Raw genomic sequence first — 24,039 nt, 5'->3', positions numbered from 1 at the left:
TCAAGCCCTGTGTACAGCTTGCACCATGTAACCTAGTGGCCGTGCACTGCCCAGGAAATTCTTCTGAGTTCACTGTCTAGGGCATGTGAAAAACATGCTAAAGATACTCAGACAGATTATTTCACTTAATTTCACCTAACACAGGTGGCTCTTTATGCAGCAATGGAAAGACTCTCCTCGCAGCACTTTGTTCTACCACATGAACATCATCAGCAACAGTCAGGGCTGCTGAGGAATGTCTTCAGTTGGCCCAGCCTGGGATCCTGCAAGTTACAAATCCTTGGAGGAATCTGGATACTGAAAGATCACATTTCATCTCAAGTATTTTCCTTTTTATAAACAGCAGTGGTTCCAAAGCAATCCTCTTGGAGAAGCCATCCTTTGCATTTGTTTGTTTTTCAACTTTTAATTTAGCAAAGTCACAGTAACTCGGAACCGAACACTCGGTCGCGGTGCCAGGGGCTGCCATGCTCCTTGCCTCTCAGCAGACAGCAAAGGAACATGAGCTGTCCAAAGCCTTAACTAAAGGGCCTTCAAACCAAAGTGCTACTGGGCTTCCATGTCACTAGCAAAAATGAGCTTCGGATTAGGTTTAACTGGATAAAAGCTGGCCTGAAAGTCACTGCACAGCCTCCAGCGTGCTCTCCCCACTCACACAGTGAAGAACACCCTGGCATTAAGTCAACTCTGGATTAAACAATTAGAGCCCTGAGATTTTCCTGGGGGGAGGGGAGCAGGGCAATGGATGGGAGGGCTGCTCTACAAGCCAAGGAAAGTTTCTTTAGAGTCTGCAGGGAGCTGTAAAAAATGGGATTAAAAATATTACATGTCATTTCTGCCACTGCTCTTTGAAGTCAAGCAGAATATTTATATGGCATGCATGGGAGACGGGGTGTTAAATGTTCCCCAGGAAGAGATCACATGGCAGGGGGAAGTTTAGTACCACACAGCAAAGCTTTATAAAGCTCCCCTGGCTGCTGCTGTAACGTTTCCAGGCTGGTGATGGTCCTCTGCACGCCGTGCAGGGGCAGCAGGTGAAGGCCAAATAGCAGATGTGAGAAAGCCCCTGCCTGTTTCCAAAACCAAAAAAATAGGCTCATACAACAGATTGTTCAGCAGTAAATGTGCTGCCACCACTTCCAGCCTTTCTGAAAGCAGGGAAGGTGATGTACTTGGAGCTGCTTGCAAGGACACTATCTATGGATGGCATGGAGGAAACCCCCCATAGACAGGAGCTGCACTGGTTTGATTTGGGATGCTCAGATATGTTGGGAAAGATGCTGGTGGAAAGGAAATGCAGAGTCTCTCTTAATATCTATCCCTGTCCTGTATTTCTTGCAATCCTTTCTCTCAGTGCCTCAGTTCACAGCAGATGTGAAGGTTTAGCAAGGCCTCAAGTCTGTGGGGCAGGCCCACAGTCTGCAAGCTGAGGGGAGGATCAAAGGCAAACTGCAGGATGGGCTGAGCTCTCTGTGACAGTACACGGAAGATATGGGAACGATGCAGCCTTACTTCCTCTGGAGAATTCAGATCTTCTAAATCTTCCAGCATTCTCTCTACGAACTCTTCGGTCAATAGGATCTGCAACGGAAATAGAGTAGTTTATGCCTTCACACTCTTAGTTTTAGCCAATTGCCAGGAAACAGCATGGCTTCTGCAGAGAGCAGACTGTACCAACTCACTCCTTCCCCTATGTCCTTCTTTCCCACAATACAAAGGTTTGAGAGCAAGGAGCTCCTAATTTTGCCTTCCACCCCAACCACTGAAAAAAATGTTGAAATTATACAGCAATCTTTTTTGACCCTCAATTATCTTCCTCAGTCTAAAATTAGAGGCTCGGCTTTAGACAAACAGAGTGGGGAAGGAGGAAAAAGGATCAAGATAACAACTGTTGGAGAGACAGTGGGAGACAGCCACTTTTATCTGATCCACTGAAGTTAAGCTCACAGTTTAATCAGGAAACAGCAGCACAGGAAGAGACTGGGACCTGTGCAGAGTTGATGCTCCGGGCATGGGGAAGGCTTTGGCCCCAGTGCAGCACATTGTTCAGATGAACCAGATGCTGGCTATGGGAGGTGCTCCCAGAGGTGCCCATGCTCGGCACCTCCATGTTGGGATGGCACATGCCCATCTTGCATGCCTGTGCTGGGAAAACTTTTGGCTCATCTCAAAGCCAGCTGGCAAGCACGAAGCAGTCCAAGAAAACAGCTGCCGCCAAGTCAACAGTCCCAGATGCAGGCCAGGACCCCAGCTCCATGGATCCCCCAAGTCACAGAAACCAGAGACACCATGGGGGAAACCAGCCCCAGGAATTCAAGTGGAGGAACTCCCAACTTCTTTTAAAAACCAAAAGCAAACACATCCTGCCCTCTTCACAACAGCCGCAAAGGCCAGAGCTCCAGGCAGGACAGCTGGTTTGGCACAGGAGCAGAGCCGGCAGTGCAGGACCAGGCAAACATCCCCACGCAGTGAGGGGGCCTTGGAGCAGCATTCCTGGGAGTTAGGTTGCAGCAGCATCCAGTGGATTATTATTCCCATTTTAGCCTACAGGTTTATTTCTTTTCCCCTGCTCCTCCTTTCCTTCCTTCAGTCCACCATTTCCTCCATCTCTGGCATTACTTTCCATCCTGAAGCAACCACCATCCCCATGCCCCCTTTTGCACCCCTCCCTTTCCCTGTTCTTCCCAGTCATGATCCACATGCTCCAGAGAAGGGACCTCTCTAGCACTAAACACTGCTGGAACTAAGTGCCCAGCTGCACTGCTCCCCAGCTCACACCGGGAAGAGGGGCGGCCAGGCTGTCCCATCGCCATGCAGGAAGCCACCTCCCATGCCCACTGGCAGCTTGGTGCCAGGAACATCAGTGGAGAGTAAGTGACTGCCAGGGTGCCACAGGCAAGTGGAAGCCTCTGGGCTCCATTTTGGCAATGCATAAGGCAGGACTATTGGACAGAAAGAGAAAGGGAAGATTCTGGTCTCCCTTTCTTTCTTTGTTTGGCAAGAGAAGAGATCCAAACCCACCAAATCCAGATCTGAGAGCTACCAGGCTTATGCAGTCCTCTCCCCTCAATCATGCCACCTTGCTGTCATTGTACACAGATTTCCCAGGGGACGAGGGAACCACTAGCTCCCTTCTCTACTGCATTCCTCTCTTCACTTAACTTCAATGTGCAGCAGGCTCCAGGCTGGGGTTTATGACCAGGCTGCTCAGCATGGATGCAGGCACCTTCACCAGGCCTTTTTAATCATACCTTGAACCTGAAAAAACCCTGCTTCAGCTAGGAACCAGGAGCTTGCTGCTTTGGACAGGACTCTGCAATCTGGCACCAATCTGCAGACTGGCAAGCTGAGGAACGTTGCACTGAAACACGCAGTACCACCACAAACTGCTGCAGTCTCCTTGCAGGGGCCTGTAACTATTCTGCCTGTTGAATTGGAGATACTCATTTGCTGACTGTTTGCAGGAGGAGGGAGACGTCTGTCCATGTCGGAGGCAGGAGAGCAACCTGATCACTCGGCTCAGAAGGAAGAGCTGGGTGGGGAGCCGAGTGCAGAGCAGATCGCTTTCTGCGGAGGTGCAGTCTGCAGTGGGGTGAGGGAATGAAAACAATTTGGCAGACATCAAAATCTACAGAACAGCCGGAAAAAGGAGGAGGAATTGGTATTCACAGCAATCAGGCCAGGAGGAAATGAATATTCAGCCATCCACGGATGAGTAAAAATGCCAGAGGTTGGGATGGGTGAGAGAGCAGGAATGAGGAGCTGCAGCTTTGGCAGGGAGACTAGAAGACAAGCGCAGCAGGAAGACCCCTGGGTGCTCCCAAGGTGCCAGAGGCAGGAGAGAAATGGGAACCACGTGTGTGAGGCAGCCAGCTGCTCTGAGGCTGGAGGAAAACAAGACAGGGTATGAAGGGGTAAACAGCAAAGGGTGGAGACAGGGAAAGAGGGCACAGGTCAGGCCCTGGCTAAGCCACAGACTCCCAGAGAACCTACAAACCTGTGTGGAGCACTGTGGCTAGCACTGAAACTGGGTGCAATGCCTTGAGATGGTTGAGCCCATCTGCAGCTCACTGCCCCCTCTCTGAATGCTGGCAATCCATCTGAAAAAAACTCCCAAATTCCACTAATGTACTGAGCTGAACTGGCTCCCTGAAGGGTCTGACAAGTGGAGTGGGACAGGAGTCCACAGCTCAGCTGTCTGGTGGACTGCATTTGGGGGTTCAAAGCAATGGCAGCCTGCTCTACACAGCACACTGAGGAAAGATCACAGTGCCATTTTGCCAGCCCTGCATGGACAGTTAACTCTGGCGGAGGGCAGGGATCACAGGCTGCAATGACAAACTGCTGCAGTGACATTCACACACACAGAGTGTGTCTCTCAGAACCCATCCTTAACAGTCCAAGTCAGAAAAAAAACACCCCAAACCCTACTACCCCATGCTGCTGGGAGACCTGCCTTCCTTCCTGGAGAAGCAGGGAGACTCCAAAGTGCTGATGTAACCAAATGTACAAGCAGCCTCATCCCTCAATACAGGAAACTGACACTCTTGAGCTCTCCTGAGGATGCAAGGGAAGCCATGTGCCAGCAGCTCACCAACTGCTGAAGAGGGCCTGGAAGCGAGAAGTATTGTCATCCTGGATTCACATCTAGACAAGATTTCTCCTGTTAGAAGTAGCACCATCAAAAAGGCCCAAGAGCACTAAGGCCTGTGCTCATAGATCAGGCTACCATATCCACCTGCAATCAGCAAAACCACCTTCATGCTGGTGAGTGAGTCTTATGGAGAAGGATGAGAATAAATCCAATCCCATCTCAACGTTCCTCACTCACAATATTTCACATTTCCAGTTCTTGTAGCATGCCTGCTCCTGCACAGTATGGTACCCCATTACATTAACACACACACAGACACACACACATATTATATGTGCATGATATTAAAGGTGACATTCCCAGCAAATAAACATGACAGACTGCCATTGCTCTAGGCACCTAATTTAATTTCCTCTGGGATTTAAACCTTAGAAGCTCAAATTAAACAAATAGGCCCCGTTCACTTTATACTTCAGACCTGAATCTACAGTTTTCCTCTGATGCTTTTAACTGATCTTATCAACAGGACACTCCACAGAGATCCCAATGATGAAGCAGCTTATTCCCTTCCCAAAGGAAAACAGAGCCTCACTGTTGTGCTGCAGCCATGGGAAAAGCCGGTGCAATCTGCAGGGCAAACGAAGCCATCCCATGCGCACTGAACAAGCCTTTTCTCCCATGAAATCTCTCGGCTAGTGCTGAGGAAGCAAAGGAGCGGTCCTGTGCAGTGGTGGGTGTCCTGGGTGCTGCAGCAGCCCAGTGCTCACAGGGTTGTTTTCACAGCCCTGTGCAAACACTTGGCCAGCCCAGCCTGCCAAAGCTGGTTACAGGGTGCAGCTCAGCACTGGCAATGGCTGTTTGCAGTATGAACAGTGAACGGCCTCGTCAGCCAGCTGCAGATATCTGAAACATCTCCTTGGGTGCTGCACAGTCCTGCTCGCACCAGGATCTCTCTGACCTGACCTAGAGAGGCCTGGACACATGCTATCCCATTGCCAGCAGATCTAGATTCCATTTGCCGTGTGCTTTGGGGCACCTAGACATGCTACACATGCTCGGAAGATGATCACTAGACAAAAGAGTTTTCTATCACAGGTACCTCCTGCACGGCTGAGGTCCGAAGTTTGGGTTCTCACGACTTCACTAACAGCTGCATGTGTCCTGACATGTTACAAAATACCAGGCTAGGCTGTCTCATTCAGGTGGATGTGTCCAGGGAACACATGCTGTCTCCCTCTCGTGGCAAGTCTCACCTGAGCTTGCTGAAACCTACTTCTTACCTACAAGGCTTACCTATGCGTCCTTACCTGAAGGAGTTTGTGTGGAAGCTTTCAGTGTGGAAGCTTTCATATCTGCAGCTGGCTGAGAAACCTGTACCGTGACTCGTTGCAGGTACATGGCTGCAAGTGTATGAAAAGAGGTGAAATCTAAAAAATGTACACAATGTCATGGGGCTCCAGATGAGTTCAGCTCATTTTGAAAGCAACTGGTGCTTAGTAAAACATTAAAGACTTTATAGTCAGCTTACAGGTACCACCCCACAGTTAATTCCCCATCTCTCACTACAGGGTTCGAAGCTCCCATGAGGGCTTGAAATTGTCTGCTCAGAAAATGCTGCTAAGACCAGAGGTCACACCGATGTTGAATGCCTGGTACAGCTGGCAAGACTTCAATGAAGGAAGACCCCCAGAAGCTGAACTAGGAGTTGAGCTGCAGCTCTGTCCAACTTCAGGAAACACACTTTGTTCAGGGCAAGACACAAGCAATTGGCCCAGGTACAGTGGAGCAGAGGTGCTTTTACTGACAATACTCTCTTTTCTCGCCTACCTAGGAAAAAACCAAACAATCCCACACTTTGCCCTAGTGCTTTGTTTGCATTAAACACTTGCTCTTCTAGCAGGTTTGTCAAAGAAAGAAAACCATGTTTTATTAGTTCTGGACTTAGTACAGAGCTGGCTTGTATGGCCTAGCCAGAGAAGGTGGGGACACATTGCAATAAACCCCTATGTAAACCATATCAACCCTTCTAAGAAACTGTTCATCCATCAGGCGCTATCCCTGGAATGGGTGGAGCAGTTGTATCCTGAGCCACATATCACCTGTTACATCTGCAAATATCCATCTACTTTTAGGAGTCCTTTGCCCTGAAAATGTTTCAGCTTAATTTTTGTCAGCAGCACAGCAAAAAGTGAAGTAGAAGTGTGTCAGCATTTCCCACTGAAATTCCCACCAATAAAATGCCCTGATGAATCACATGCTGTGCCACAGGCCCCCCCAAGCCCATCTTTCTGCTCTCCCCTTGACCCTGCCTTCTTTTCACTGCTTTGCTCAGACTGCAAGTGGTTCAGGGCAGAGGCCTTGTCACATCATTGTTCTACGTCACGCTCAGCCCTGACGCTGCCTGAAGAGGCCACCTTGCTGCCTGAATCCACCACATCTCTCATTACAACCTCAAAGGCACCAGTATTGCAACAAACACCTTTGATGGGAAATTCCACTGTTGCTCTTCCAGGAAATTCACAACCCTCCTTGTAGAGGAAAAACATCCACTCACAGATGCCTCAGGGACTCTATTGCTTCACTCTGCTATGTTACTACCCCAGAAGAGGAAGTATATGATGACACGGAAAGATTTTGACCTTGTGGAATCTCTCTATGACACTCCCAATTACAAGGACCTGAGATCCTTAGAACCTAGACTGATGAGATCCGTATTGCAGACCAGGCTGCTTTGATTCAACACATAAATTTTGGCTCAGTTGAGGACAGGGCTGACAAGGGAGCCAAGACAACAGGCAATAACAATTCTTTCAGAGAGAAGAAGCAAAGGAAGAGCAGGCATTTCAAGGAATGCTCCAAGTGGGTGGAAGAAAAACTATTCAAAGTAGCCAAAACTGTAGTTTGAGTGGAAAGGGAGGGGCATTAGGTGGCTGGATAGACAGTGAGCTTAAGAAGGATGAAAGAACTTGACTCATCCAAAACTAGCCTGGACAAAGTACCAGAGAACATGTTGCAGGAGAGTTGATATTGGGAGGATCGCGATGTCCTAACGGGACATTTCTACCCTGGGGTAAGTTTCTCTCAGTGTCTCATTCAGCAGTGAGGGAGAAGAACACAAAGGGATAACGCAGTGAGGTTTTGAGGAGTGTTTGGGGAACATGATAAACTTACTGGAAAAGTGTTACCTTAGATTCCCATGACCTGCTTAAGGATTTGGGGGAAGCCACCCAAAAGATTCTGAAAAAGTTTTCTTGAGTGGACAGCTATAACTTCTTTGGAGAAGACCAGGCTGCAGTTGTACATTTCTTAAACCAGCCTCTGGGTGTTATCCTTGAGCTCACCATGCTAGGCATAACACCGCTATTCAAGTTTGTGGAGACCAAAAATCAATCCTATCTCTTCAAAAGAGGACTCAACCCATAGCTGCCACACACAAGTGAGCATCTCAAGCATCAGAGTAGCTCTTTCAAATGTTGCTTTGAACCTCTGCTGCTGCCATTATGCCAATGTGCATAAATGATTAAACATGTGGTTTAGCAGAGAGAAGAACCAGATGTGCTCATTTCCAGGGGAATGTCCTGACTCTACTGGAAGAGAGTCATTCTCTTGTGCACTCTGTCTCTTGACTAATTCAGTGTTTTATATGATGTGGAACGACTCCAATTGGACGAGCTGAGGAAGAACGAAAATACCCTATAGTTATGGCACCCATAAAGCAAAGAAGTAGAAATAGGGGTTCAAATTAAAGGAAAGAAATAAAATATGAGTTTCTCATATCCTATGCAAGCATTATGTCCCTCAAGTATTGATTAGAGAAGGCAAAACTTCTAACAACTCCAGCCCTATTCTGCAAAACTAGATTTTTCCCCTCTGTTTTTATTGAGGAAAACTTTCTTATTTCTGGTTTCATTCAACATAAAAGGATTTTATTTCAGCTTTTGGTCTCTTTAAGGCTTTTGTTTCAGCAAGAAAAACTGAAAATACTTCAAGATTGGCCTCAGTTTGATCTTCTTTCCCAGATTTTTCCCTTAGGTTGCCAAACCAAAAGAATGGATCGTCCCCCATGACCCTGCTCACAGTAATCCCCCCTCTGCTGTGACTGCCAGCATAGATAGCGCATGTTGATAGCTCCTGCATGCTGGATGCTTCCCACGGCTTCCATGTACCTATCCTGCCTACAGGCACATTTAACATTTTCTATGAGAGGTTTGACCTTGCTGTCCTAAGCCTCAACTTATTTTTCCATGCTGGATGCCTTGTTTTTGATTTTTTTCTAAAGGTTTTTAGGGAAAAAAGAAATTGAGAGAGGTATTTTGGAAAAAGTGTATTTTGACAGGACTAGCAAATGCGTATGATCATTTTGTTGCAAAGTACAAGAACTACCCCTTACAAGGAAGGTGACGAAGATTAGCAAACAAGTGTTCTGGAGGACAAGTCTGACAAGCATGAAAATGCTTTGCTAAGTCAGAAGCCTCTGAAAGTACTGTTTTCCACAGCCTTTCCAAGAAATGCAGAAAAATGTACTGAAGAGCCCTTCTTCATTGAGCACGTCCCAGCCCAAGGCAGCTCTGTCCCAAACACAGGGCAGAGGTAGCTAAGGAGTGATTTTCACTCTGATCATTCCTCTGAGCAGCAAGGGATTGCTATGTCACCAGGCATACCACGATTAAAGGCAGGTAAACTCTCCAGTACTCTCAGTGTTTCTGCTGGAAGTCAGGCCATGTGGAGGAGCAGGAGAAGGAATCTGCCAACTTCAATGAAAGGAAGGAGAAGAAAGCAAGAGATGGGCCAGGATGAGGGAAGACAGAGACAAAGAAAAACAAGATGAAGGTCAGATTAGAGGTCAAAATGGAGGCAACACAAAGGGCAAGGAGACTGGAGAACCCCATGTCCACAGCCTCAGCATCCATGTTCTGTCTGACGGACATTGTGAACCTACTGGCACAGGAATCAAGCAAAGAGCATCCCCCAGCAGTGGCTGGTGCCAGAGGGTAATACCCCACTACTGCTGTGAGCTCCTCGGCTCATGCAGAGACACAGACTTTGTGCTGAGAATCAGGGGGTGCCCAGTGACAGTGAACCATAGCCTCCATCTGCCTGACAGGATTCGCCCTGAAATCAAGTAAATTACCTGGAAAAAAACCCTCTGCACTCAGAGACCAGTGACATTGGGCGTATAAAACTTTGGAAACTGCTGCACAGAATTTGTGCCATGCTAATTTGGCCCCAGCATACATCCGCCTCATGAAATAAATCTGCAATCACAGGATCACCTGCAGTTTTTCTCCCACAAGACCTCTGCTCTCCTCAGTCCTCAGGATGGTTCTGCCCACTAATGCAGCATTAGTCATCATTGCTTTTCATTATCATTCAACTTGCTTCTCCATTCTCTCTTACTCTCTTCCCTTTTATTTAATATGCTCCATCCAACTACTGTCAGCACAGATAACACTGGAAGTACCTCATCTGACTGTCTTTATCACTCTCATAGTCTCTGATGTGCTTGGCCTCACATTTCTGTGAGGCAGGAAAGTGCTGCTCTCCATACAGCAAATGGAGGATGGAGGCTAAAAGAAGGTAAGAGACTTACAGTCACGGAGAAAACCTGTAAGAGCAGGAAGCTGAATGTGGGTCTTTGACATGGCTCCCAGGCTGACCCCCTACCCCAGAGAGATCCTTTTTACTTGTTCTTGATCCTGACCTGCATGAACAAATTTTAATCTCGTCCTGAAATTGTTTCCGGTGTTCATCTGTGGAGCTGGAATGCCTGGCAAGCACTGAATTCATTACATCCTTCACAGGATGACTGGAAGGAGGTCTCCCTGAACAGACATAGGAAAATCAGTGAAGAGAAAAATGAATCTGAAGATCCACTTCTCATGGGTGCCCATCTCAGGACTTGCAGATCTCTGTTTTCCAGCCCAGTCCTGTGGGTCACAAGGATATCTGCAGGGGAGTTCCTCCTGGCCTCCTCCTGTCACTGGGAACACAGATCAGACCTCAGGTCTTGAGCTGGGCATCTAGAAAATGAGCAACACAAACTCCCTTGCCGGGTGAGAAGTTTTTAGCTTAAGACACTGGAATAGCATCACGAAAGAAAAGTGCAGTAGAGGCAGAAACAGGATCCAATTCTCCAGGGCAATATTTAACAGGCTTTGCTGTAAGACTATCATGATTTTTCTGCAATTAGATGCCTCATTCACTACACACCTTCCAATTTTGACAAACAAATGAAGTGGAATTCCTATATGCAACAGCCTACTTTACTCCACATTCCTGATTCGTCCCCCAAACACACTGCATCTCTGTGCACTGAATGAGGCAGGCACGCTTTGTTAAAAATAGCTGTAATCCTTCAATTAGATATTGTATTGAAATACACGTGTAACAGGGGCAAGGCTAAAGTGCAGAGATATTTCTTAAATTCTGTGTGCTAGATTTTAAAGTTAACAAGGACTCTTTAACTATAGGTTTGTTTTTATTGCACTGTATTGGCTCGTATGTCAGAGTCTGCAGCAATATCTGATGCGTAACATGTACGCTGCACATGATCAAAGACTTCAGTGTCATCTTCTTCCCTAGAACAATGAGTGCCTAAAGCAGCAGGAGCAGAAATTATCTAAAGGTAGTGTTAAACAAACCTCCTTCTCCCCTCTGGGGAGAGTAAGCAGTCCAGGTGAGCAAGGCAGGAGGAGAGAACAGCATGCTTTGTGCTAGACAGGCAGAGAGCTCCACATAAAAGCAGAGGAGCTTTGCAGAAGCATGTCCTGACTCCCATCACTGGAGACTTAATGATGGTAATTCCCAAAGGATGATGCATGCTGACAGGCTTTGACACAAACTACCCCAGGATAATATTAATATGTATTAAAGGCTCAGGCAACTTTATTGGGACGGGCTTGATCAGTAACACATTTCAACACAGCGTCTCTATCATCTGTTGGAACAAAAGTAAGGGAGGGAGGGAGAATACACGCACAACCTCACCTTGCTTTGGGAATGTTTTTGAGACAAACAAGGTCAATCTGTGATGAATTGCATGCTTGGCACAGCTCAGACGTTGGACCAAGAACCTTGGACGCTCCACCACAAATACGAATGTCACTGTGGGGCAGTTTGTGTTGGAGTCTGTCTGCATGATACGCATCCTTAACCCTCCAGTATGGGGCCAGACATCCCTTGCACAGTCTTTGCCTGTGCATCTGGAACATCTACCCCTTGGAAAGGAGAGGAGAGGTGCTTAGGAGGCAGTGTGGGGGCTCTGCTGTCACCCCACTGGGGGGAGTGGAAGAAAGAACCGCTGAAGCCTTTGATCATGTGTAATGTTAATGCAAGTGTTACACATCAGAGACTTTGCCACAGTAACTAGCATATAAACAGGAGTCTAGTGTTAACAAGGAGGACTTCTTGAATATGTTTGTACATTTCTGAGTTAAAGCAATTTCCCTATTCAACAATACATGACACAGTGGAAGAAGTTCAGAAATAAACCAGCCTGACATGCTTAGACCTTTAATAGAATTTAGCTTCTTAGAACTAATTAAATGTTACTTAAGTGAAAAAAAAAAATCCAAGTACTTGGGAAAGGTGCCAATTTGACAGTTCTGGAGAATGAAATAATCTAATCATCCCCAGAGCATGGGCAGCAGCAGGACAGGCTTCCCCCGCTAACATGCCTTAAACGTGACCTGGAAAGACTGTTGATACAAATGGGCCGTACAATCTCTGTGGTTGAATGACTCCTTGCTTTTTCTGCTGAGACTGCTAAAGCAGTTCCCACTGAGTACCAGCTGTGGTGGTGATATGGACACCTGTCTGGTAGGAATGGTGCTGGGACCTGCCAAACTCCTGTCATCTGCTAACCCTCCACTGGAGCCCAGTGACTCTCAGCTCATTGCTCAGCCTGGGCAGCGGGGGCTAAGCAGCAGCTCTCCGGGTGCAGCTCTCCAGCCTGTCCCACCTTGGACACACTCCACTCCAGCCCACAAAATGTAAACAGGAGGTACTGTGTTTAGTCTGCAGGTTTGGGCTTTCACTGCACCAAAGCTCAGGCTCAAGAGAAGTCAGCCTCTGGCTGCTGCCGAGTCGAGGTCGGGATTTTTCAGGCTCTTATTTCTCTCCTAGGATAGGGAAAAAGTCCACAGGAGAAAAAGTCTGCCATGTCTCCTCTTATCCACAGTTTCTCCATTTACTTGTCTTTGCAAAAAGCCCCTGCATTGCAGTGATCTGCTTTCAGCCACCAACTCTCTTTGGAGCTCCTCACTTGCCTGGGGTCCCAAGCGAGGGAGGAGGAAAATCCTCTCTGGGCCTTGCTGTGAAAGCTTAGCAGGGCTTGCCAACTCAGCCAGCCCAGGCTGCAACGGACTAAACCAAACTCAGCTTGCCTCCTTGGAAATTTCATGTACCACAACTTCTTTTGCTTCTGAAGTAAAGCCACATGAACCTCCCCCTCCCCTGCTCCCAACACCACAAGGGACTGCTGAGCATGGATCAAGCCTCCCATTGCGTTCTAAGCCAAAAGCCTCAGACACTCCCACATGTATCTCACAACCGGGTGCTACTCCTGTTGTCCCAGGCTGCTTTCAGCCTCCCTTCCTCCCCCACCCAGCCTGTCCCCCTTCATACTCAACAGGACAGGGCAGGGGCCAAGACCAGAGCTGGTCCTGCCAGACAAGAAGATCTAATACATTGACCTCGTGTAGGAGACAAGTGAGGAAACTTGTTTCTCCCTGCCATCTGAGCCAGCAATTCTTCACCTTTCCATTCCACCTCTGCCAAAAATCTTACACAGTTTTCAGCACCAAAGTAACATGCATGAAAACAACCAGGTTCATAAGGGTTAACATGTCTGAATGGTGACATAATTATTGCCATTCTTCACTGTTTACAGGTTACCTGACTACTCTACACATCAATACATTTCGAGATGTGATGTAAATGCAAACAAACACTCATGTTTGGAGTTAACACAGTCACAAGATCCTGTGTATCATGTGTTGGCAAGCACAGGAACCAACAGCAAATGACCCACCCTTAAACCTGACCCTTTGCTGTTAATCATTATAGGAGAGTTGCACTTTCCAGTCAGTACAATCAAAGCACACAGGCTCTTTGAAAATCCCTACACACGAGATGCTTCTGGCCAAGATCAGCTCCTTTACAAGTTATACAGCTTTCAAGGTACGATGTCCTCCAGACATATGAACATGGGTTGTGGAAAGCCTTAAAAACAAGTCACTGGAAGGCAAACTGCAACACTGCAATGCTAAAACAAACCCCTGCCTTCAAAACAGAAGGGGAGGTAGGACTGCCACAGTGACAGCGAAGGCAGAGACATACTGCACACATAGTTCCTCAGAGATGGGCTTTTCTGCATTAACACATTCCTCCAAGCTTTTTTATTTTTGCAATATGTTTATAACCATGAAGAAATTCAAGGGTAGAATAGCACTATGCTGTCGTATCATTAGTGCATCACTGCTCCATAGGGCTGATCCTCAACACCAAGCAGATTGGGATTTTCCATAGAAAATCTGAGATACTGAAAACATCTGGGTGCAGAAAATGTGTGGGTGCTTCAAGCCATCACGAGCTTTTGTCAAAGAATCAACAGGAAAGAGCTAAAACTGAACAAAACAGTGCTCTCTGTGCTGCTCTCCCATTTGGGATGATGTTTAACTGAGATTTTGGCTCTGTAGGATCACAGTCCCACAGCTTTCTAGCTCTTCCGCTTTGGCTCCATTCTTGTTTAGGTCATTCCACTCTGCCTCCCCAAATTCCTTTCTGGAAGAAATCAAGAATAAATACAGCCTGTAAAGTGTTTGCCATGGACTCCAGGAAACGGACACTACTGTATTCGCAGATGATTTTTGAACTTTCCAGCCACTGCTTATCAATGTGAGTTCCATTAATACAAATAGTAACATTTCACCATTATTTTTTGAGTCCATAATTACCAAAATTATTATGCAAGAGCTATGAGAGATGTTGCAGCAGAAAATACAGGTTTGTTACACTTTTAAGTCACATAAGCCCTCAGCAGGATCGTTTTTAGGACACAGTAAAGAAGGAAGGGGGAAAAACAGGAAGGAGGCTTTCTCACTTGTAACCAAGGTCCATGTGCTGCATAGGGGTGCTCCTCTGTAGCAAAGGCTCCTTCTACTCCTGTTGATACAAACGTGATTGCTGTATCTCCTGTAATACTTTTATACGTAAAGTGCCGTCCATGTAAGAGCCTTCCCCTGGAGAATTAAACATATGTGCATGAATTGAGAGGGTGTGCACAGCATTCAACACAACGATGAAGATACATCACTATATACTTTCTGCCATCAGTGTGGGAAACCACTTTGAAGGCAGTAACTGTTAATTTTTCAGGAATATATGAAAGATTTTCTCCAAAAAGCAGGTCACAAGCCTCCTTCTGAGGCAGGGAGCTACCCCTCATCTCTCTCCTTAATCTCAGGGCCTTGTTACAGAACTAGAATACATCTAAATCCCACTGCATGCCTATCCCCGTGATGAGGTGCTTACGTAGCTAAGGGCAGGAGACTGCCAGTAAGAAGAAAACTGCAGAAGAGAATCGACTCCACATCATGTGGGAATGCGAAGATGCATTTCTAAGAAGGCTCATTGCTGGAGGCAAACTTAACTATGACAATACCTAGTAATCAATTGCCCTGGTGCTTGACAAATGTTAGCTGTATTGCTTAAGCTCATGCCTAGAAAATACACATACATGGCCAGCTACAGTATCCCTTCTGTTTTTTTCATTCAATGCAAGGGAAAATCATGGCTCTGGTATTTAGGCTGAGAGCATGTGTGACAGGCATGCATGGCTGCTAACATGCAAGAGGGAAAACTTCAGGTAAGACATTTAGTGCCTAACAGAGTCACAGTTGATGAGTTAGTGCTGGCCAGCTGAGCTGTGGTAACTGATCAGGATAGGCTGTTTACACATTTATGATGTAAAATAAAATATGTTTGTATTAACTATCCCATTGGTTTCTCAACAGGCACAGGCAAGTGTGCACCTGCTGCTGATAACTGATACTACCAACATGTAACTCATTAAGCTGAAGTAACTCAATCACCTATAATCATTTGTCTTTACCCCACAGTTCATGTTAAGGACTACAACACTTGCACAGGTATTTCCTGACTGAAATTGTGGAAAACTAGAAGGCAGCCTGAACCTTCGAAAGACAACGTGTAGAGTATGCATGCAATGTTTTGCTACTTCACTAATGTGACATAATTTGTCTAACAAACACACTCGTAAGGATAAACTGACTGGAAACAGGCTTCGCAAAATCACTTATTTGAGTCCATAAGTCAGAATTAACAAGTTAAGGGATTTTTTTGACAGAGTATGTTAAGACATCCCTTCTTTATCACACAGTTGCTAGCATTAGACTAATAAAAAACCCCCCTATACTAACCCTGTCCTGCTTCAGCACTCCAAATACACTGGAGGACATAAAAAGAATGAGAAACAATCTTGCCATAATGAACACACATGCAAAGAATCATCTGTTTCCAATGTGTTTTGGCAAAATATGTCAGCCCTGACCTTTACAGACTCATTGCACGCATGTCTGTAGGGTGAAACAATGCCACAAGGCAAAAGCAGCATGCTAGCACAAGCTGAGGGGGAAGACAGCTTCACTCACCTTAGACAGAGGGGAATGAGTGCTCCGGACTCCTGGTTAAATTTCAGGTGTACGCTCTCCAGCTGCCTTGTGCGGATTAGCTCGTGAGGAATGATGGCTGCTGAGCTCTCGCTTTCTAAACTGTCCTTACGGCTTCTAAGAGAAGAGACAAAATGCACATTTATTCAGGATGCCAGTGCTGTGTGCTATTTCTGCGGTGTTTCAGTGCAACTACAAATATTGAAGGAAACAGAAACAACCTTATGAAGACACATCTAAATTTTCATCACCCCTACAGAGACAGCCTCCCTCAGACTACCAGTCCCAGCATGCAGCTCTTCACCTTGATTTGACAATCTAGGATCTGAATTGATGCATACACACGGTGCATCCCTTTCCAGTACAAAAGAAATATTTTTTCTGGAAAGAACTGGAGCAAAACTACACTCCCTAAACCCCCAAACACAATAAAATGGTTTGGAAGAATTAACAGGTGTGCCCTCCCTCCTGCTTTTGCTTTATCTTCAGGATTTTTCAGGCAGTGGTCTGTAGGAAAGAGTTGTCCAGTCCTTTGTGTCCTTGCTCAAATATCTTTGAGGTCTGTGGCATCCCTACAATTGTGTTAAAATCATTCCTTCGCACAGTTCAACCCAAAGGTTTTAAGAATCCCCTGCTTCCACCAGCATCAAGTGCAACAGCCAAAAGACAGACTCCACATGTGACGAGTAGATTGTTTTCCCTTGTAAGTGGGGCTGCTTTAAGACAATGGCAGCTTTGCTTTCTTATTCATTCATTTCTGCAAGACCAGCATATTATGAAGCTACGACTAAAGGTTATGTTGTTATATGATTAGGAATGTTGCCAGACAAAATCCTCTAGATAATAAAATGGTCTATATCAAAATACTTGACCATAAACACTTTATATGTTCAAAGAGCATCAGTGTGATGCCTCACTTGGCAGTACAGAACAAAGAATGAAGGACAGGGTGGGTTACAATTTTATGGATGACATGGACTGATGTGAAGTGTTTGATATGTGATTTATCTTTTTGTCACCTGGCATTCCATGTGAATTTAACAGAGGTAAGACTTTTTAAAGATAGTTTCTATAGTACAGAATCATCAGAGGAGAGGGACAGGGAAAGCAGGAGGGAACTGAGATGCCACGTTGAAATGTGTCTCCATTGTGCCAGACATATCAAATGCCAATTAAGGCTATCAAGCTGTGGCCCCATTTGGGAACATTTAAGTGTGGATCCTTCCTCCATCCAAGTTGAACCATCTTTAATGTACATCTGGAAATGATTGTAAAGAAACAGCCTGACCCTTGTGAGCTGACCTAGATGATACCTTTACTTGATTTTACCTTGGAGTGTTGTCCCAAAATTACTCCCGTCAACCACACACATAGTAGTGCAGTTCAGTGTGAATTCAAGTGCAGATGCTTCTGTCAGGTCACCTAGTCCCAGGTGAGCCCTTCACCAAGCAGCTGAGCCGCCCACTCTGAAACAAGCTAAAATCTGATATCTCACGGTGCAAGCCTGCATTGCCAGGCCAGAGACATGCAGGAGAAAGATATCAGAGCTCAGCTCCCTGCAAGATAAAAACTGTAAAACATGTTCCATGTTCTGCTCTAGCAACACAAAAGAGCAATAATGGATCCAGCAGGGACACAGTAGGTCAGGACAGAGCTTATTCACAGGGTGGGCTGATGGACTGACAGTCAGCAGAGTATCAGTTTAGTGGGTTAACCCTGAAGCAAAGACACAACATGCTTTGTAGTCCATAGGTGGCACTTAAAGTTGTGTTTAATCTACTTCAGCAAACATTTTACAGCTCTTTGTAGGTGGGGTCTTCAAAGAGTGGAGTGGGCTAGCATTTTGCAGGCTGATTACCTGAGAAGTGCAGTTACAGTTGATTAATGATCAGTTGACCTTAAGCTAAGCTTTGTCTCAACTTCCTTATCAGATCTTATATACACAGTGAGCTGTGGGAAAGTCAGCCTGTGGTCTACAGCTTCCAATCATTCATTTATCAGCCCCTACCAAAAGGGTCAGCCATTAGCAACGCATGATTTTCAGGGAAGCCATAAGCTTGCACTCCTAAATGCAGTTCCAGAGCTTAGGCACCCCAGAGCGGATTAGGAGTTTTACAGCAATGTTATTGCTACAGACAAGAGACTGTGCTGCCCTGCTCACCTGGACTGCCTAAGCATTCCGGGTGCGTCCCATAACACAGCTGTGGGTTCATGCTTCTGCAGGACAGACAGCTGCAGGACAGCTCCCCATACTCCTGGGTTGCAACTCCCCCCCACGAGCTGAAGGTGGGTTTTTAGGTTTCCACTATGCTAGCCAGTACAGCTGCTACAATGGGGCTGCAGTCCGGAGGGGAAACAGCCTCCAGTTGTTAATGCAATAATAGGAATGACGACAATTCTGGAGGCAAGGGGCAAAGCTTTCTAAGTCTTATTAAAAACAGCAAATGCTGTTTGTCATTACATGCTCAAGAGAAGATGTTGACTAATGTATAACTATCAAACGGAACTGTCATGACTTTAGGGCTGTCAATAATTATGACTTCACATTAATATGTAACCAGCCCTTGTCAAAAAGATGAAGCAAAATGGTAGTTAATACTTTGAATTACATGAAAGTATTAATCCTTTTCACAAAATTTTTCCAAAATAGCCTTTGTTTCTTATTTCACTGCAGTGGAGCTCACACAATTTCAGATATTTAAAGTTAAGGGTGAAACTTCAATAGTAAAAACCAAATAACCTTTTATCTCAGCTATACCTTTCTAAACAAGAGTTACGTGTTGTGGACTGCACTTAACACACCAAGAGGCCACAGTGCCATCATTTTCAAACATGGAAACATGTCGCATGACATAAGGACTCAGCAAGAACAATCAAAATTCTCTCTTTGGAATTGGAAATCCTTGTGCTGGCCCTTCCAAAGGATGATAGCCCAGGCGAAGGGTTGGCAGGACCTCTAGGTTGTTATTAACAAAAAGCTCATGTTGTAACACACATTGCCATCTACAGCTTGTAGTTTTCAGACTTAGAAAAAAACCATAGAAAATGTTTGCTTTTTAACACTAACATGCCTGGTTTTACGACTGTCAGTTACCCGTAAGTCATTGCTTCCTCCACCCCATCACCAAATAAATCAGCAGCAAAAGTCAGTGGAGTTTTACTTGTTATGACTAAGATCTAGCTGACTATCACGTAAAATGTTGTGAACTTTGTCTATTCCAGATTTAATACTTCATCCAACCCACACAAAAAAATTTATGTTTCTCAGTGTCCAGAAAAAACAAGTCTGCAAAAGCCAGGGCTGCTGCATTAGGAAAGGCAGCAGATTTAAATGGAAGTAGCATGCCGGAAATGCCCCAGTTTAAGGACTACACATCTCATGTTTTGTGAAACTGGAGGGGAGTTGGAGAAGATTAAAGCACATTTCCCTCTGATTGGGGGCTTGTGGGAGGTGTAAACGTGGGCAGTTGTCAGATTAATTCTTTAGATGATTACATTCTTTTTGTTTCTTTAAAGCTGTTTGTAGTTGGTTTTGATGTCTCCTGTTCTGGGCAAGTGTATTGCTGCAGTTACCAAGGTGACTTTAGCTGACTTTCAACTATTTTTTCCAGCTTTGGTTTCTACCAGTAGTCTGCTTCTGGGTGGAGGAGAGCAGGAGGAAATTATGTTTGCTGTTTTTTTGTTAAATCTCATGAATGCTGATTAACATGAACTTAACCAAAGCCATATTTGATTTTTTTTTCTATTTTTGAGAAAGAAAGGGTGGTCAAACCATTGCAAAGGTGTCCTGTGTGGCCTGCAGCTTCCCCAGACCTCTGTTAACAAGGAAAGAGCCTGAGAATAATCCACATCCCAGTGTGCTGTGCCCCTTCTCAATGTGAGAGGCCACACGCTGGAACCTGTAGCCTCCTGGGGGCCCTCTCATTGTATTAAAGATGAGGGTGGCTGCAACCTGCTTCATTTTATGCCAACTAACAGCAGCCCGTGGGGATCCTGGAAAATTGCCAATGTAATCACTGGATTGCACAAAGTTTGGATGTCCCCTCCTTCTAAGTCATGTTTATAGCAACCCCTTCTCAAGCAACCACTGGCAGTTATTTTATGGGATTCAAGAATAACCAGGTTGATCGGATTAAGAAAGGTTTATTTATTCTTGCACTTGCATTTCACTTTATGATCAGAGCACTTGATCTCATGGAGCATAATTTTGCTGCATTTCCAAGCTACTCTCTCAGGTACCAAAATCACTAGGGATATGCTGTTGGAAGTTGGCCGTGGCAGGGGCTCTTTGTAGGAGTGAGTTCCCACTGCATCACCAAAGTTAGTTTCTCTCACTGGTCTTTGCTTCCTCCATATAAAACCCAGCACTGTGAGTTAGCAAATGCAAACCATCAGTGCAAGCTTACACAGCTGGGAGAGAAAGGTCAGACCACTTTTTCTTTCTTCCCCGCCCTTCTTCCCTTTCCAACCGTGGCTATTTCAAACCTCCTCAATCCCTCACTAAGATATGGTCAAAGATCATTTAAGTGCCAACAATCTTCCAGAGTCTTTCCCACAGTTTCCCCTGAAGGGCAAACCAGCAGTTGTGGGAAAGAGCCCTAAGCATCTTGGCACACAGAGTTACAGCACGTCACGAACACACAGAGGCAAGTGCAGAACTGGGGAGGACACGGTTACACAGCTCTTGCAGTGGTCACACTGGGACAAGGCTCGAGTGCTCAGATCTGGGTGCTCCTCCTCAGCCTGGTTAAACAGGATGGTGACGATGTTCTGTGTGCATTTCCTGGCATGGAAGGGCTGCAAGGACAATGCCAGTAGTAACAATCCCCTTGCCACTCACATATCCCTTTGGAAAGGTGCATAATAATTACTGTCGGAGCTTGCAGGGGCCAGACTGTTCTAAGACCTGCAGCTGAACTGAGATTGAGAGATTTAGGCTGTTCCACTGGCACCCTGCAGACTCATGAGTGAAGTCAAACAACTCTTTTATGCTTCAGGTTCCCCGTCTGTAAAACTGAGACATTTTTCCACATAGGGGTGTTGCAAGGATTAAGTCAATGTTTGCAAAGCACTTTTGGATTCTTAGATGGGGAAAGCTATGCAAGAGTGCAAATTATTAGCATGGTGACTGCTCTGCACTTCTACTGACACTGGTTTTCCAGACATTTACGTTTTCAGTTTGCAAGCTTGTCACCCAGCACTCAGCCTCATGCTGAGAGACACTCCCTGAAGTATATCGCCTCCCCCCATTCAGCATTCCTGACTCAAGCAGGACACCACTGAATGGCATTGCAATGAGAGAGCATGCCTAAATAAGCAGGACTGGATTGGAAACTTACTGCTTAGTGGTTGCAGAATCAGAAAGCCTGGCCAGAACCAGACTGTTTCAGAGAATGCTGAAATGCTCCCCTTTATGTAAAGTTTGCCTCCAAGAACTGAAGACAGGAAACGAGCTATACAGACAACAGCTTCCCTCCACCCAAGTGAAGCAGATTCAAAACCCAATGCAACTGGGAGAAGCAAAGGGCAGACTCGTCTTGAAGCAAAACCTACATCTCGGTATTACTGTCAGAGCTTCCTCAGAAATGCTGCTCAGATGGAGCTCGTTAATGTGCATTAACCCAATGCTACCCCCTGACAGGAGAAATCCACACACCCTATTTACCATGTCAGAGGAACTACAAGGGCAGTGGACTCCAGTCCTGGAAGTGGTGCCACTATTACTCATGTGCTCCAAACCAGGCACACCGTGTGACAGTCTGGGGTTATCCTGGGAGGAATTCCGGAGTGACACAACTCCTTCTTCTCACGAGCACCTGAGATGCTGAGGGTGCAGTGCTCCAGCAGATCACTGCCAGGACAGTCCTGCCAGCCCCACCTGCCGGAGGGTTGGTCCCTACTCTGATTGCCCGGAGCCTGCCTCCATTTCCCTGCACAGCTGCAAACTGTTCAGGGCTGGATGGTATATGAGCTACCAGATGTTCAAGTTTCCCTATACTCAACCTGTCTTTCTGCCTGGAAGTTGAATGTAGATGGGATTTGAGGTCTTTGTGCGTCCCTGGATGAATGATCACAGTGCATGAGGGGACCAGCAACAAGCACAGTTACCTGGGAAATCCCAGACAGAAATATGAGAATTAGGTATATTCAACCACACCACTTGATCCTTCTTAAGAAGGAGGAGAGTGATAAACAGCAGAGACATGCTGGAAAAGCCTTGTCAAAGTAATACAACCTTGGGAGACCTTTTTCTATCACTCAAACCTCATCTTCAGACACTGGGGATGTGCGTGGGCAATACCTGAATCCTGGCACAATGAAATGCAAAAATTACGGATAATTTTAGCTTCAACACGTGCAGTAATGCAGTATGCTAGCTCTAGGTTTCTACTCCATGTCTCAGCTCACTGTAGAACAGTCTGAGTCAGCCAAGAGGCAGAAAAACATCAATTTCAGCAATGCTGCATGATCAAGGGGACCCTTGAGGGGTAGAAAAGGTCAAGAATTCCCCTATCCCAACCCCAGTTCTCACGGCAACTGCGGCAAATTAACTCCTCTGTCCTCATCTGTAGAATGGAGATACTACTCACCTACCTCACAGGAGAGCATAGAGCTAATTACCAGGGACAACTAAAGACTCAGCCCCAGAAATTATTACATCAAGATATTAAATAATGAATGAAGCAAGACTCCACAGGTGTCACTGAACTTTGACATCTGGAACTTCCAGCCCTCTGAAGTCTTAACAGCAGCAGTGTTTAGTCTGACATTTAAACATCCCCTATGGATAACAGCTCTCTATATCCAACAAGAGTGAACCTGAATGGCTCAGGAGACTGGGAGCCTTGCCTTTCTGTCTGAGTGGCACCTACTAAGCTGATGGGTCGTAGGAAATAAATAATGTGCCACTGAAAAGCACATTTGTATTCATACACGCCTTATTTTTCCAAGAGGTAATTGACAGTATTTGGTTACCTATGGTTGAAATGATTAGTCATGTTTCCAAAGATTAATTTACATGTTCTTTTGTTTAATACCTATGAACTGATTTAATGACTGCTTATGAACTGAGCTAACAGTCATTTTGAGAAACAGATGTCCGATGCAGTTTTAAGCTTTAAGAGTGCTTTTATTCATATCCTTAGGAGAAAAAGGGCTACACAGTCTACAGTAATAACACTAATGAATCAAAGTACTACAGCTGCCCAACAGGGTTTTGACAGAAACCAGCTTTTTCTCAAAGGAACTTTTTTTTAGGGCTCTGGGACAGTGAACAACTGGTAATATGCATGCTACATGTAAGTATGTGCTTTGCTGGAGCCAAAACACTGAATCAAGCCCTATCTGCAACCAAACAATGTGAGGCTTTTGCATAAGTGGTGAAAACTGTAGCTACACAAAAACTGAGAAATCTGTATGGAATCTGGATCCTCTATGTTTTATATAAATAAATATTTGAAAGTTTGAGTGTTTCTGATACTATTTAGTGACACTGAATGCAGAACAGGTTGTCTGCTTCAAGCCCTGATAGATTATTGTGTGTGGGTGGTAGGGTTAGGATAAAAGAAAGGGAAGAAAGCTACTAGGAAAGCAGTTGGTGGTTGCAAACCCATGATAAATAAACAGCACATTCCTCTTCTGCACAAAGCCATTAGAGTCTGTGTCAGACTTTACCATCCTAATGTCAGCTGGGTGCAAATTTGACAGCCTGGGGTTCTGCAGTGCTCCCTATGGAAAGCAGATTTGAAACAATTT

The 24,039-nt window shown here is 45.6% G+C and overlaps 1 protein-coding gene across 2 annotated transcripts in view; it reads right to left on the bottom strand.

Annotated features, from left to right (window-relative positions):
• SUFU (SUFU negative regulator of hedgehog signaling) overlaps positions 1 to 24,039 on the bottom strand; it is a 98,522-nt gene that overhangs the window by 8,393 nt on the left and 66,090 nt on the right. For both annotated transcript variants that reach the window (XM_027647906.1, XM_027647907.1), the window contains exons 9-11: positions 16,267 to 16,401; positions 14,697 to 14,835; positions 1,513 to 1,581 (exon numbers count right to left, since the gene is read on the bottom strand). In XM_027647906.1, the coding sequence (XP_027503707.1) occupies positions 1,513 to 1,581; positions 14,697 to 14,835; positions 16,267 to 16,401 (343 nt within the window). The remainder of the gene's footprint in view (positions 1 to 1,512; positions 1,582 to 14,696; positions 14,836 to 16,266; positions 16,402 to 24,039) is intronic.

The sequence above is a fragment of the Corapipo altera genome, unplaced genomic scaffold (genome assembly GCF_003945725.1).
Source record: "Corapipo altera isolate COAL_440 unplaced genomic scaffold, ASM394572v1 56, whole genome shotgun sequence".
NCBI classification, from domain to species: Eukaryota; Metazoa; Chordata; class Aves; order Passeriformes; family Pipridae; genus Corapipo; species Corapipo altera.
The sequence above is the reverse complement of the archived record's forward strand: the minus strand, read 5'-3'. Positions and strand labels throughout refer to the sequence as shown.